The 13,951-nt window shown below is 42.1% G+C and overlaps 1 protein-coding gene across 2 annotated transcripts in view; it reads right to left on the bottom strand.

The window, feature by feature from the left end:
* The window catches only part of LOC108792316 (ankyrin repeat and SOCS box protein 9-like), a 27,001-nt gene extending 13,160 nt beyond the window's left edge, over positions 1–13,841 (bottom strand). The window contains exon 1 of one of the 2 annotated variants that reach the window (XM_018563059.1): positions 13,415–13,841. In XM_018563059.1, the coding sequence (XP_018418561.1) occupies positions 13,415–13,514 (100 nt within the window). In that variant the 5' untranslated portion in view covers positions 13,515–13,841. The remainder of the gene's footprint in view (positions 1–13,414) is intronic. The other variant, XM_018563060.1, reaches the window with a different exon arrangement.
* Between the last annotated feature and the right edge of the window lie 110 nt (positions 13,842–13,951).

Genomic DNA, 13,951 nt, shown 5'->3' with positions numbered 1-13,951 from the left:
CTCCAGGTGGAGTATGCTAAAAATAGACCTTAATGGATCAGAGGGATATCCCCACACCTTTTTTGTTAAAAAAGAAAGACAGCCATATCGTATACAATAGAATAAGGGAAACCTGAACTGAGAGAAATATGTAGGCTACCATTGCTGGCCTCATTATAAAAATGCTAGAAGTATGGCTGGCTACTAACCTCTGGCTTTAAGAGGGTAACCTCTGGCTTTAAATACTCTCTGTATCACTGACCTAGATGAAACATTCTAGGTGCTAGTTAGTAAAGTCAGACAAAAGTCAGAACATCTGATCAGTGACTCAAAAGATAATGACGTTATTTGATAAGAATATCAGCCAGATAACTAATATTTTCACAAAAAGATGTCAGCAATGACAGCCTATATGTTTCTCTCAGGACAGGCTCTCTTTAAAGGAGAACTATGGGGTCAGTGTTTTTCCCTGGATCGAGAGGCGAGTGAACCCGGTATGTGTTCGCTCACCTCCCGATCTACTGAGCCGACCTGTGACAGTCTCATTGTCACAGGTCGGCTAGAACTATGAGGTGAGTGAAAAGCACTCACCTCATAGTTCTCCTTTAACATGATCTGCCAGAAAATACAGAGGTAGTTCTGGCCTTTCTTATTAAAAAGCTCAGCATGCATCCTATTTTAAAATTATGATTTTTTTGTAAAATTAAACATTCTATAGACATAAATGTATAATGAGAAAAGAGAAAAAGAGAGATTGGGAGATAGGAATCCCACACCCCTGCTGCCCCTCTACTCCCTGCTGCCCCAAGGCCGGGCCTTGGTTGGCCTTGTGGGAAATCCGGCCCTGAGGATGTCCCAGTAGTGGATATTTCAGATGAAGCTGCAATTGGGAATGGAAAATTTTGTTACACACAGCTGACTGTCTGTTCAGCACATATTATGAGGTACTCAGCAGTTATCCCCTCCCCCAAGCTGGACTGACACAGAACTAGTTGCTATATATTCAGCTACAAGTTAGTGTTCTTTAGTCTTTCAAGGTCTGAAAACCTCTTCCTACATACATGTCAGTGGTGACAATCACAGTTACAATGTGCTTTTTTGAGGGACCTGTTAGGATAGAGGTTTGGGAGCTGCCATTGATGATTTGTTATAAAGGTACATGTTCCAGGGCCATCCTCATCCTTGCCTTATTTCCTAATGAGTCACTTTATACAACCAATAAAATCTCCTAGTCTGCATCACTTTTCCAGTCCAATATTCACTCAGCTGGAGCATAAACATTTACAAACAAGTCAGCAGTAGCAGCTTCCACAAAGGTTTCCTTTAAAGTTGAAATTTAGTGCACACATATAATACCTTCCCTTGCCCCCCTGATTACCGTGCAATTCAATATTTTCAATCAAATAATTTTGTCGTGGTGATGTCATCACTGGGTCTGCCTGCTGTTCTTTGGTAGGAGGGGGAGTTCCTGTAAATGCCACAGCAATCTTTTTCAAAAAGCATTATATAAAAAAACATCTCCCTATGATCCCTTTAGATGTGCTTTTTCCTTCTGGCCACTGGGTACTGCAAACTTAGCTGTGCATTCTGTTGTTTGGTTGACTGGTTGCTGCAGACTATAGATGTGCAGTGAGCTAATTGGTAGACAAGTTGCAGGCACATCTAAAGGGATCCCAGATATGTGTTCTTTCACATAAAACTCAGGAGCAAAATAATTGATGGCAGAGAAAACTAATAGCTGTGGTTGGGGGCGGGGGTCAACAAAAGTACGGATTAGGGGGAGAGGTGACTGATGAACTGGAAATTAAGGTGGCCTCTTGAGTTATTGCAACTTCAATGCGTTATATTGTAGAGATGCACGTTTACAGGACATTGAGAGTAATGAGTTTTAACACAGAAAAGTACTTGCTACAAGTGTGGGGAAAAAAAGGCTGGAGTTCAGCTTTAAGTTCATTGACTGATCCCTACTACATCTACAAGATAGGCAGAGAAAAAGCCAATCGCAGCTCAGACATGTAATTCCTTTAGTCACAGTGCTTGTATTGAGGAACAAGATAGTCTCTTTGTGTTGGAGAATGCCCACTATTTTTGGCTTATTGTTGGATAACATGTTGGAGCCTGCCCGCAGCTGAAAGATCAGCTCACATCTTTACGCTACAACCGTCTCATGTTAAAATCAAGACAAGAAAAATCGAAGCTATTCGTATGGAGAATGGTTTATGTCTTTATAACATCTACACATCTTCAAATGTAAGACTCATCACCTTTGTTGTGCATTGTCACTGCACACAGTTTGCAAAAAAAGTAGTCCCCTGCAGTGTTATCCCAAAAGCATATCCAGCATCCAGACACAAAATGGATAATCTGTCCCTGGTACACTGTGCAGCTACACCCACTTATAAAAAAAGTACATTTTAAAGGGATCTTTTTGTGTTATAATAAAATGAAAGGTATATATTTTTTTATAAATGTTAGAATTCAGCTTTATAAATAGATTACATTAATAGAGGTATATTGTTTGAATAGGATGCAGTGATAAAAATTATGATGAAGCAGTGACCAGAGATTAATAAGTTTGGATTCCTCCCTTCATACTCCAACCTTATTATAGAGTCACAGAAGAGCAGGCCATGTTGTCTGTGCACCCCTTCATCTTGAAGCAAAGGTCCAAGCAAATGGGCTAGTATGGATACTCTAAAGCTAAGTATACACCTGAGATAGTAGCTGGATATGGTCTGACTGGCCAAAATCATCTTTTTTATAACCATCTTCACATGAATAACCACACTTGTTCAAGCATGCATTGTCATGTTAAGTAATAAGTTTAAGTGGCACTAAACTCAGGAGTTATTTCTTAAAAATGCGTTCAAGAACTATCAACAAAAATGTATCTTATTTGTGTATCAATCAGCTGTAGATCGTCAAATCATCTCTGAATTGGTGCTGACACTGTCCTTCCTTCCCTTAGTTTTTAGGGTTTTTTCCATTTGTTGGCCGACGCTGGAATGACTTCATGGGGCATTTATTGGACATTTTTTTAAATAAAGGACTTTAAATTTGTAAAAGGAACTATAAATTTGTATTGTGTTTTTTCTTCAATTAAAGTAATTTTTCTAAGGTGAGTGTTTATTTACATTTTATTTAACTCTTTAGTGAATGAGTAGGGGTACAAGTACTCATTCACAAGGGGGGTCAGTATTGGGTGCCCCCTTTATGAAAATGGGTACCCAGATGCAGAGGAGTTCCCCTGCCCTCAGACCCCCACAATCACCAGGCCAGGGTTGTGGGGAAGGGTATGTGACCTGGTAAGGTGGAGGGAGCCCTGCCGGGCTGCTGACCAGATTAAGGGTCTGGTATTGGATTTTTCTTTTTCGCTGTTGGAGTTCCCCTCAAAATTACTACCAGACCTGAGAGGTCTGGTGTGAACTGTTGGGGAAACTCCACACTTTTTAAAAAAAATTATAATTATTTCTGTGAACAGTTAAACACTTTTGTGTTTTCTGTGACAGCTGTCAGATTCTTTACATTCAGGATCGAACTGTCCACAAAGAAGCAGAAGCTGTTACAGAATAACACATTTTCTCTTCTGTATTTACAATTTGTAACAATATTTTACGATATTTTGTTACTTTGTTTTCATTGGGGATACAAGTCAGAGAAGCCAGAGGGCGGTAAATGACAGCTCTCCCGCTTGCTGTCTTTCATTCCGAATGAAATTCGTATGTATCCGAATTTCATTATCAAATATTCGGATTCGTTTGGATTTGTTAATTTCTGTCATTTGGAAATTCGGATGCATCTGAAAGTCCGAATTTACAGAAATTTGTAAAAATTTCAATTCGGAAACAAAACGAATCGCACATGTCTACCGGCTTCCTAGGCAATCAGGAAGCCGGGCAGTGGGTCATGACCCACTGCCTGGCTTCCTGATAATCCCGGTCCATGGTATTCGGTATTGGTGATTTCCGAAGAAAAAATATTGATACCCAAATTTTTCAATTCCGGAAAACCGGTATCCGTGCACCCCTAGCACCTGGTGGTATGTCCGGCCCTGCCTCGAAACTTTAAGAGATAAGAAAGAGGGACACATTATAGTGCACAGAATGTAGACAAAGGACACACTCCTGCCATGCTCCCAGGTACCTGAAGCATAAAGAATTATTATATGAACAATGACTTACTAAACCATTAAGTGCTTTTTATTCACCACTACCTTTCCTTACACTCACTTTTCAAAATAACAAATGCAATAATATAGAAGTTGGAAGGCATATTCAGTGCTATATAAGGCTCGTGATAGTGATGTGATTTTTACACAAAGCACTGCAACCCACCTAAAGGCAATGTTATGGTCGGAACAATTGTTTTCTGTGTGTCCAGTGGTGACCTGTGTTGATCTGTGCAGATTAACATTGGTCATGGCACTTGGTGTGAGCGAATCCTTAGTGCATAGGAAAACTATTGTAATTTTGATTGTAATTTGGACTAAATTAGAATAATTTGGACTAAAACAGTGAATGACTGTGGCACAGTTCAAAAAAGCTGGGGCTTGACAGATAATTCGGATCATATAAAAAAAATAATGCATAAGAAGTCATCATAAGCACTGACAGGAAATCAGTTATGTGTAGAAATCCGTTCTCCCTCAGTATACAAATTAATAAAAAAATTATTTTATGTTAAAAAAGGCCGTCCATGCAAAAAAATTGATTTTAGTTACAGGTGAGTCTAGTTTGCTAAATTAGTCATAGAGTGCTTTAACATCTCCCTGTTAGAGCCCTTCCGCACAGGATTCCAAACAGGTCCGCCTGTCAGTTTTTCAGGTGGAGCCAATTGGAAGCCTTATGTTAGTTTATGGGGAGCTGGATCTACACCGGTGTGCGCTGTTTACACCCGGTTACCCCCGACTCTGGCGTGGTCTGGAAAAAGAAATGGATCAGAGATCTGACCTGATTGTGCCGGATCAAGGTAATCTGATGTAAATGGACACATGTCCGTTACTATTCGATTACCCATAGAACAACTTGGGTCCAGTAATTTCAGTTTTTTACATTGGCCAGAGATGGATGTAATAATGGTGACATCCGTTCTGATCAGCAGGGGATCCTCCTGATCAGATCATGTAAAATGGGCCCCCTAATTTTCTTGACTGTGTCCTCCAGCAACTCCTGTTGCAATCTCCCTATTATAAAATAATTTAAATACTTATTAAGGATAGTGGAGACCCTTCATTAGGGCCATAGCAGGTGTGCACACGCAGGAATTCGGTGTGAAACCATCAGCATCCAGCATCTCCCAAAACTGAAATCTCAGTGTTGGTTTAACTGGCTCTCTCTAATAAACTTCTAAATCTTCTCCCTCTCCCATTTCTAGGTTGTATTATTGGGAACCAGCAATTTACTTTGGTGTATTGGATTTTTAAAAGCTGATTCCACTTTTAACGCCATGTTCCATGTTACACACATATTTTTGCTATGACAACATGGCGCCATTCCACAGCCCCCCTTAAACTCCTCCCCACCCACGTATCTAAATCGTAGGGTGCGTTTTCCTCTCAGGCTCTTGCATATTTTTAAATGGGGTGCTCCACCTGCATAGCCGCGCCATTCATTCACAGATCCATTCAGAGACATCTGTGATTATTCATCTGCCACCGAGGAACCCGTAGATCTCAACGTTGTGCAAGTGGGGTGACGTCACTGTACTTGTACTTCATTGATAACTTCCTCCAGCTCCATAACTGAAGGTACGGACTTGAAGGTGGAGAAAGAGGCAGCATGAGCCTGTGCAATGTATCAGCAATCCACTGATCATAGTTGTAATGCTTTGCAGGTTCCAATGCAAAGAAAAAATAAATGCACATATTTTTTCTTTTTACAATATGGGTGTAAAAAACGAAAAAAATTAAAACAGCTACAAAAACCACACAATCCCTTATGTAGAGTAGTAGCTTTTCCACCAAACTCTGCATACACAACGCAGACACACAAGATGCATTTTTTCCTGCTTCTTTATCACCAAATCTTGTGTTCTTTTCTGTCCACTATAATCTGTCTTATCATTTTCCAATGTACCTACCTAGAACAAATTAAAAGTTTTGCCTCATCTCTGCGACCTGAAAGCATAATCTTTATGCAAGTTAATAAGAAGCGCAAATGACAGAGTCCAAAGTGATTAGCTCTGGGAGAAGAAGTGGTCTGTAGTGTCACTCACAGAATGTCTGATGACCTGGAGGTTTCCTGCTGGATGAGCCACTGCGGAAGTTGTTGAATGTTTGCTGTCCCAGAGGTGTTTTGGCCTGAGTGTACAGTACAAAGTGTGCACTGAGAATTTGGCTCTTGCTGTTAATGAATGCTGCGGGATTCAATTCTACATTCTTCCTTCTGGTCAGGCAATTAAAGAGTAACTCCAGACAGCATGTAAAGTCATGTCAGTAAACCGTGTGTGGTATCCAGGAAATCGTACAACTGTGCCCACTTCAGAAAGTCCACTTAAAGCCCAACTCCAGCCAAAGCATTGAATAGTTTATGGAAGGATAAAAAGGTCTGACAGGATTTAAATGCTGGATTGTGAACTGAAATGCCCCACTCTGTTTAATAGTCCAGACACATCGTTATTCAATATAGGGTCGAGGGGACAGTACAGAGATACCAACACATTTTGGGTGCACATACAGGTACCTCCTTTATAAGTGTTTACTAGGAGAGAACATGTATCAGGTCTGTAATGGCAATCTAAGGCCATTACATTCCTGATACATGTTCTCCCTTAGTAAGCCCTGATGAAGGGGGATTTGTATTAGCCCCTGGAATGCGTTGAATTTTTCTACACTGTTGTCTCAACCCTATATTGAATAAAGATGTATCTGGACTATTAAATTGAGTGAGGAGCTTCAATTTACAATTCTGCGAATGAATGAAAACGTTTTTAGTTTTCGTTCATTTCATGTGAAATGGATTTTTAGTCTTCGCACATGTCTCATAATATGTGTGTGTGTGTGTATGTGTTGGGAAGCAGTTTTTCACTTTTTTAAAATAATTTTTTACATTTTTTTATTATTATTTTTTTTTACTGTTGGGGGGGCTCTGGGGAAATAGTGGGGGTCTAGACCCCTGACATTTACCTTTTAAAATAGAAAAGAAATTGAGAACACAAAGTCCTCAATATCTTTTTCTGCAGCCTCAGCACACAATGAATGGGAAGCACTCACTACAGAGGCTTCCCATTCATTCAGACACTGATGATAGAGAAATATTTTACTATCACCAGTGTCTGAATGGGGAGGAGCCTCTGTAGTGAGTGCTTCTCCCCATTGAGAAATTAATTCATAACTGGGGACACATAGTACTATGTGTCCCCAGTTATTTACAAACATTGGAGTGATCAGACGATCACTCCAGTGTTTTTTCCACGCACACAGAGGACCGATAAATGTCACTGATATTTACCGATCCTCCGCTCGGCCACGCACACAGCCGCTGTCATCCTGAAACTGACAGGATGACAGCGGCTGCTGCTTTCTCTTCCCACTCGGCCGTCCTGAAAGCTGCGGCTTCTCTCCTCCTCACCGCTGGCCATCCGACATGACATCGCTCCCTCCAGCGTCCCCCCCATCCCTGCAGGCTTCAGCAGACTTTTTCTCATCGCTGAAGCAGGCGGGTAGGTGGGTGGGATGTGTGCAGGAGGGAACGATATCGTGTCGGATGGCCAGTGGTGAGAAGGAGAGAAGCCACCCAGAGGACGAGCTGTGTCGGCCGCCTGGCGCCCTTGTTGCCATGGCGCCCTGTGCGGCCGCACAGCTCACACACCCTAAAGGCCGGCCCTGATACTTCCCATACAATGTCTGCCAGTGTAAAGGCCTAGCGCAGTTTTGTTTTGTTATCACCACCTCAAAGGGCTCCTCTTCCCGCTCTCCTGAGTAGGTGACTCATTAAAACTCACAGTCATTGGCAGCCTGAAGTCAGCGGTATTTTAAGGAGTGACAACTCATGCGATAAACTTTAACAACATAACTTTGATGTCTCTTTCGAATCCTCCTTGATACAGCAGCAATAAAAGATTTCAGTAATAAAATCTGTGATTACGAAATGGTGAATAGTAGGGATGCACCGATACCGATACTGGTATCATGAGTACTCATTTTTAATAAAAATATATAAATTAAAAAAAATGAGTACTCATTTTCATTGGTAAGTGTACTGCCCCGATGCCCTAATACTAAGCACTGATACCGGCACTTTACATTTTTAAACGGCAGCGGATGTCTGAGGTCCTACACTTGCTGGGGACCGGCCACACATTTCCTTCCTGATGAGAACCTGCCACACGCACCCACCTGCGAGACCCTCCGAACCTGTGGTGAGACCCTGCACAGGCCACCTGAGACCCCACATGGCCCTCCTGAGAACCCGCACAGCCCACTTGCGACCCCACACAGCCCACCTGAGAACCTGCACAGCCTATCTGAGACCCCGCACTGCCCACCTAAGACCCTACACAGCCCTCCTGAGACCACACACAGGCCACATGGTACCCTGCAGACATCAGGCCGCCACCCCGGAGCAACTCAGAGTATGTAGCTTCGTATTATTCTACATTGCTGGGATTGTAGTCCTCTTTACCTCATGGTATTTTACATTGCTGCATAATGTATTGCTGGGATTTGTAGTTCTCTATAGCCATTGCCATTCTGCATTGCTGTATAATGTATTGCTGGGATTTGTAGTCCCTCTACAGCTTGGAGTCAGTGGCAGAACTACCAGAGTCAAAGCGGTTGCAGCTGCGACCAGGCCCTGGCGCTCCAACACTGTCCTAAAATCATTAGACTGTATTGTTTTTTTTAAAACTGTCACATGACATTAAAATAAAGGTATCGGTAATTGGTATCTGTGAGTACTTGAGAAAAAGTATCGGTACTCATACTCGGTCTGGAAATTTTTTTATCAGTGCATCCCTAGTGAATAGTAGTATTTTTTCATTTGCATTTCTGGGACTGCAATCTAAAACTAGAATCACATCATCGTGTCTGCATTTTCCTGCCATTTTTTAGTTTTTGATCCACGCATGCTGATGCGCATTGGCATACATTTTTATTGTGTTTGGCTAATAAAAGTCAGATAAAGTAGAGGCTGCTAGGGGGTGGGGGCTTGTTGTCATGCAATAAAACACAAAAATGCATGCATTGATGTGCGTTGGGCAATACGTGTTAAAGCAGAACTCCAGGAAAAAAATATCTTAACCCTTGCAGTGGCGCTACCCCTGCACTGCAAGGGTTATGTGCTTATTTAAAAAAATAAAAAGATATACTCACCCGAAGCTCCAAATCCACCAGCTGTCACAGCACTCCTCCGCTGCAGCATTGGAATCTTCCTCAGCATCCTCACATCTATATACACCATGTACAGATGTGATGATTTACAGGACCTTAGACCGCTGAAGCAGAGGGGGAGAGAGGTTGGAGGGACCGGTCTAGGAACTGCTTTCCAGCTCCCTCGTCAACTCCTCCCATGCTTGCCTCCAGGACTTCACTAGAGTCTCTGCCATCCTATGGAACTCTTTACCCCAACCTGTCCGACTATCTCCCACCCTGACTGCCTTTTGGCGATCCCTTAACACTCATCTCTTCAGGGAAGCCTATCCCACCTCAACCCAACCGCTAAACCATCACGTTCTCAAACAATTCATCCCCACACAGCTACCTCCTCATGTATCACTTGTCCCCCCCTTTTAGATTGTAAGCCCTCACGGGCAGGGCCCTCCTTACCATCTTGTCTTGAGTTGTATTGTGACTGTAATGTCTTCCTTATATTGTAAAGTGCTGTGCAAGCTGTTGGCGCTATATACATCCTGTATAATAATAATTGCAAGCCACCAAGCATTGGGTGAGTATAACTTTTTGTTTGAACCTAGACAAAAAGGAGCAGCTAACCCTTGCAGTGTGTGGTAACCCCGCTGCAAGGGTTAAGAAAAATGTGTTCCTTGAGTTCTTTTTCAAATCACAAAGCCAAAGGTGTGAACGGGGCGTAGAGAAAAATCAGCAGCTGTAGCTTTTACCAAAACGTTTTATAAAAGGTATAACAATTCCAGAAGAAGTCATTCACAGGAAGCTATGCACACCACAGATCTGGGTGCTGCTTATCTGCTGCCTCAATATGTGTCTGTTTTCCTTGATTCTGCTGACTGTAGCAGCTGTCACATGAGTTTATACTTTACCTATACAGAATGATTAGCAGCGCGTAAAATAAATAGTGCATGTGTTAAAACAACAAACACTCTGTGATTTTTCAGGGGAAAAAAAGTCGTAAGTGGCTCATTAAACTGGGATAAAAATTGTTAACTATTTCACTGCCATTTTTAAACTGGAGAAAACGAAGTTCTCCAGTAAAGAGCAGAGCTCACTTATAATGACCAATCAGACTATTCATGTCATTTTCCCAGAAAATAAGGTCAGATTTGGACCTCTTTGGTGTGTTACCACTTGTACGTTAGAGTATATCAAGTCAAAAAATAGTTTTCAAGCTGAAGAGCCATGTGCATTCTTCCTGGAATCTCAGTGTGCTTTGTATATTTTATTTCCAGATCTGTGCAGTAATCCAATTTGAAAATTTGCCTCTGTGCAGCAGCTTCCTGTAATAAAGACCAGTCACTGATGCTCTCTCTGCTTGTGCAAGGTGACTGGTCTTGTATCTGCACCCTCCTGTAGTTTTCTGCAGGCAGTCTGTAGTAGGTGGAGCCTGCTGGGCCCCTCGCACAGTTCTACTGCCTATATAGGCTATATACAGCACAGTGATTATGTCACTGCTACTTTTACAAGGTTTGTAAAGATGCACAAAGTTTTTTTTTATTCTTTGTGGCTATTAAGAAAAATATTGAAATTTAAGTGTTTGTGCCCAGAGTTCATTTTTAAGCCCAATTAAAGAGTTATAAGGGTAAAGATAGCAGTAAAAACCTGTCAGGGATCCTAACTCTCCCCCATTCTATCCAAACTTTGAAAGTTTGAATGGGTTGCCAACGCAGGACAATCCGCTTGCACCTTTTTTCCCACTGCACCACAAAGCACAGATGGTTCATGCTAAAACACAGGTCCTTTGCGGTGTGTTGGGGATGTGGCATTACGCTGGGTTTAGCTTCCCCTGAGCACAAAGGTGTAAATCCAGTCTAAAGGATATGGAGGTAAATCCAGGAAGGTCCGTAGGTGTGGTGTCACCTGGAGCGGCTGCCAGGTGACACCCCGCTGTGATGTCATGACGCACATGACATCACTGGCGCTTCCCTGCCGGCGCCCATCTTGGTGATGGACACCAGCAAAGAGAGGAGGGGATGTTTACTCGACGGGATAAGGTATGCCGCCATCTCCTCTTCTCTCGTGCAACTGTCAGGCTCTTGGTCCATGTCCCACTGCTTGACTTTTCAGAGGAGGTGACACGAAAATGACTGTGGGTCATTTTGGTGTCTCTCCCTCTGATGGTGTCACTCAGTGTGGGCCCCACCCCCCGCATCCTCCTTTTGACACCACTGGGTAAAAGGTAAAACCTTTAAGAGGAATTATAATAGTTTCTGATCATTTTACTTCCATTTTTTCATATTCACAAGTTCAAAATATTTCTTGTACTTATAACACAGGCTTCTTCTACAGCACTTTGTTTGCAGAGTGCAATGAGCTTTCTAATAACAAATCTCGGCTATGACTTCCTCTGGCTAACTGAAGATCTTATTGAGCGATGAAGGTGAGATGCCATGTCTCTTTTCTGAGTCATTCAACCGAGCGTGGATTGTGAATAAAACAAAATAGCAGGAGATCAATTTACACCAGGAAATTCATTGCATGGTATTAAAATTACTTAGCAGAAATGATTAAAAAAAACTTCCTCAAGGACGCCTCTTGCTGGTTACAAGTTATAAATATGAATAAATAAAAAAATATTTAATTTACTAAAAATCTACTTTAAATATAAACATTTTTGATAATAGATTTTTAGTAAATTAAATATTTTTTATTTATTCATATTTATAACTTGTAACCAGCAAGAGGCGTCCTTGAGGAAGTTTTTTTAATCTATATATATATATATTGCCCAGCTAAGTATTTCTTTACATTTTTGTCAAAGCACTTACAGTTATCATGTTTCCGAACAGCTCCAACTCTCTCAACTTGGCTTCCCTGAACTTCCTGTCCAGTACAAGACTACAAGAGACAGAGCAGTCTCCAGCAACTGTTCATCCAGCTTAGAGGAGGAAGGATTGGGAACAGGGGGTGGATTGACTTACTGAGCCTGTGTGTTTGTTGAGACACACACAGCTTACTGGCACTCACAAGGATGGCTCCATGGAACCTTGCAAGGGAAAGGAGCCACCCTAAAACAGCATATCAGGGCCAGTGCTCAGGAGACCAGCTAATTCTGCAGGAAAATAAAACTTTTACACATCAAGGAGCAGCATCCATTGTAAGTGATTTAATCAGCATTTGAAATAGCTTAAAGTGACACTAAACTCAGGAGTTAAATCTTAAAATTGCATTTTTTGCTGCCCATGGTTTTACAGACAATACAATCTCATGTTTAGTTAGTTATTTGTATTGAGATTTTAGTCCATCACAGAAGTGATCTTGGAGCGGTGGCTACTTTACAACACACACACACACAGACCATGGGGAACAAAATAAGTCACACTCCAGAAGGAAGGACAGTGTCAGCACCAATTCAGAGATGATTTGAGGATCTACAGCTGAGTGATACACAAATAAGGTCCAGTATTGTTAATAGTTAAGGTACTTGAGGAACTGGCCGAAATTCGCACAGTGAGTACCGGCATCCCTCAATCGGCTGATCGAAGGAGCCGGACGAAAAATCTTTGTATGAACAGAGCCAGTAGCCAATGAGCTGCAGGCTCTGTGCGGGTATTCTGACAGCAGCTGGCGGCCGCTGTCAGAATACTATAGATCAGCATGATAAGTAAGCTTGGATCGGTGGCTACATTACAACACACACAGGGACCATGGGGAACAAAAGTAGCCACCATTCAGAAGGAAGGTCAGAGATGATTGGAGGATCTACAGCCGAGTGATACACAAATAAGATACATATTTGTTAATAGTTAAGGCACTTGAATGCATTTTTGAGATTTAACTCCTGAGTTTGGTGTCACTTTAAGACCAGGTTAACATCGGGATGATAATGAGCCTTTCAGACTGTCAGGAATACGTTAGGAAACCCTTGCAATTGATTGCCAAACATTACCTTCTCCCCATGCAGAAGGGTTCAAGCCTTTTGCTGTGCATGCGAATAGTCCGGGAATGATTGCACAAATCCTGGAAGTGCATATGAAGCGAGGCCAGGCAGATGCCTAACCACAAGGCTTTTCTTGAGGGAGCTTTGCATACACAAGCATATATGTCTATGTTCCCATGACTTTACCAACAGAGATAAAATATACTCACCACTCATCAAAGAATTTGAAACATAGGTGACCGGTGATGTAAACTGGCCTCTACTGTCCTGAGGGGCATCGCTACCTCCATCTGTTCTTCCAGCATCCATTGCAACCTGGAAACAAGATCTGTGTGACACCTTCAGAGTGCAGATTCCTCTGAGAACGGGAATGCCTAGCTACACATGTGACGTATGGAGCCAGTGGGGAGTCCGGTAGTCTTGCTGGATGCTTCAGGTCGCAGACCTGTGGAGCCAAGTCCTACCTGTGTAACGCGAGAACATGCACTCAGCAATATGAAAATCATCAGTCAGTCCTGAACGTAACAGACAAACTCAGCAGTTCCCCAACATAAAAGCTGCATTGATGTCACATCCTTTTAAAAACCACGACCGGTCAGCTGTAGGATATAACTGGCATGCACTTTGTTTCATTCAAATACAGAAATATATCTGCCAAAAAAAAAAAAAGTGTGTGAGAGAGGGAAGGAGGACGGAACACAGTAATCCAGTTAGGCAACTTCTGTTATAAAAAAAAAAAAAAAAAG

Source organism: Nanorana parkeri, unplaced genomic scaffold, assembly GCF_000935625.1.
Source record: "Nanorana parkeri isolate BGI_ZX_2015 unplaced genomic scaffold, ASM93562v1 scaffold628, whole genome shotgun sequence".
NCBI classification, from domain to species: Eukaryota; Metazoa; Chordata; class Amphibia; order Anura; family Dicroglossidae; genus Nanorana; species Nanorana parkeri.
The sequence above is the reverse complement of the archived record's forward strand: the minus strand, read 5'-3'. Positions and strand labels throughout refer to the sequence as shown.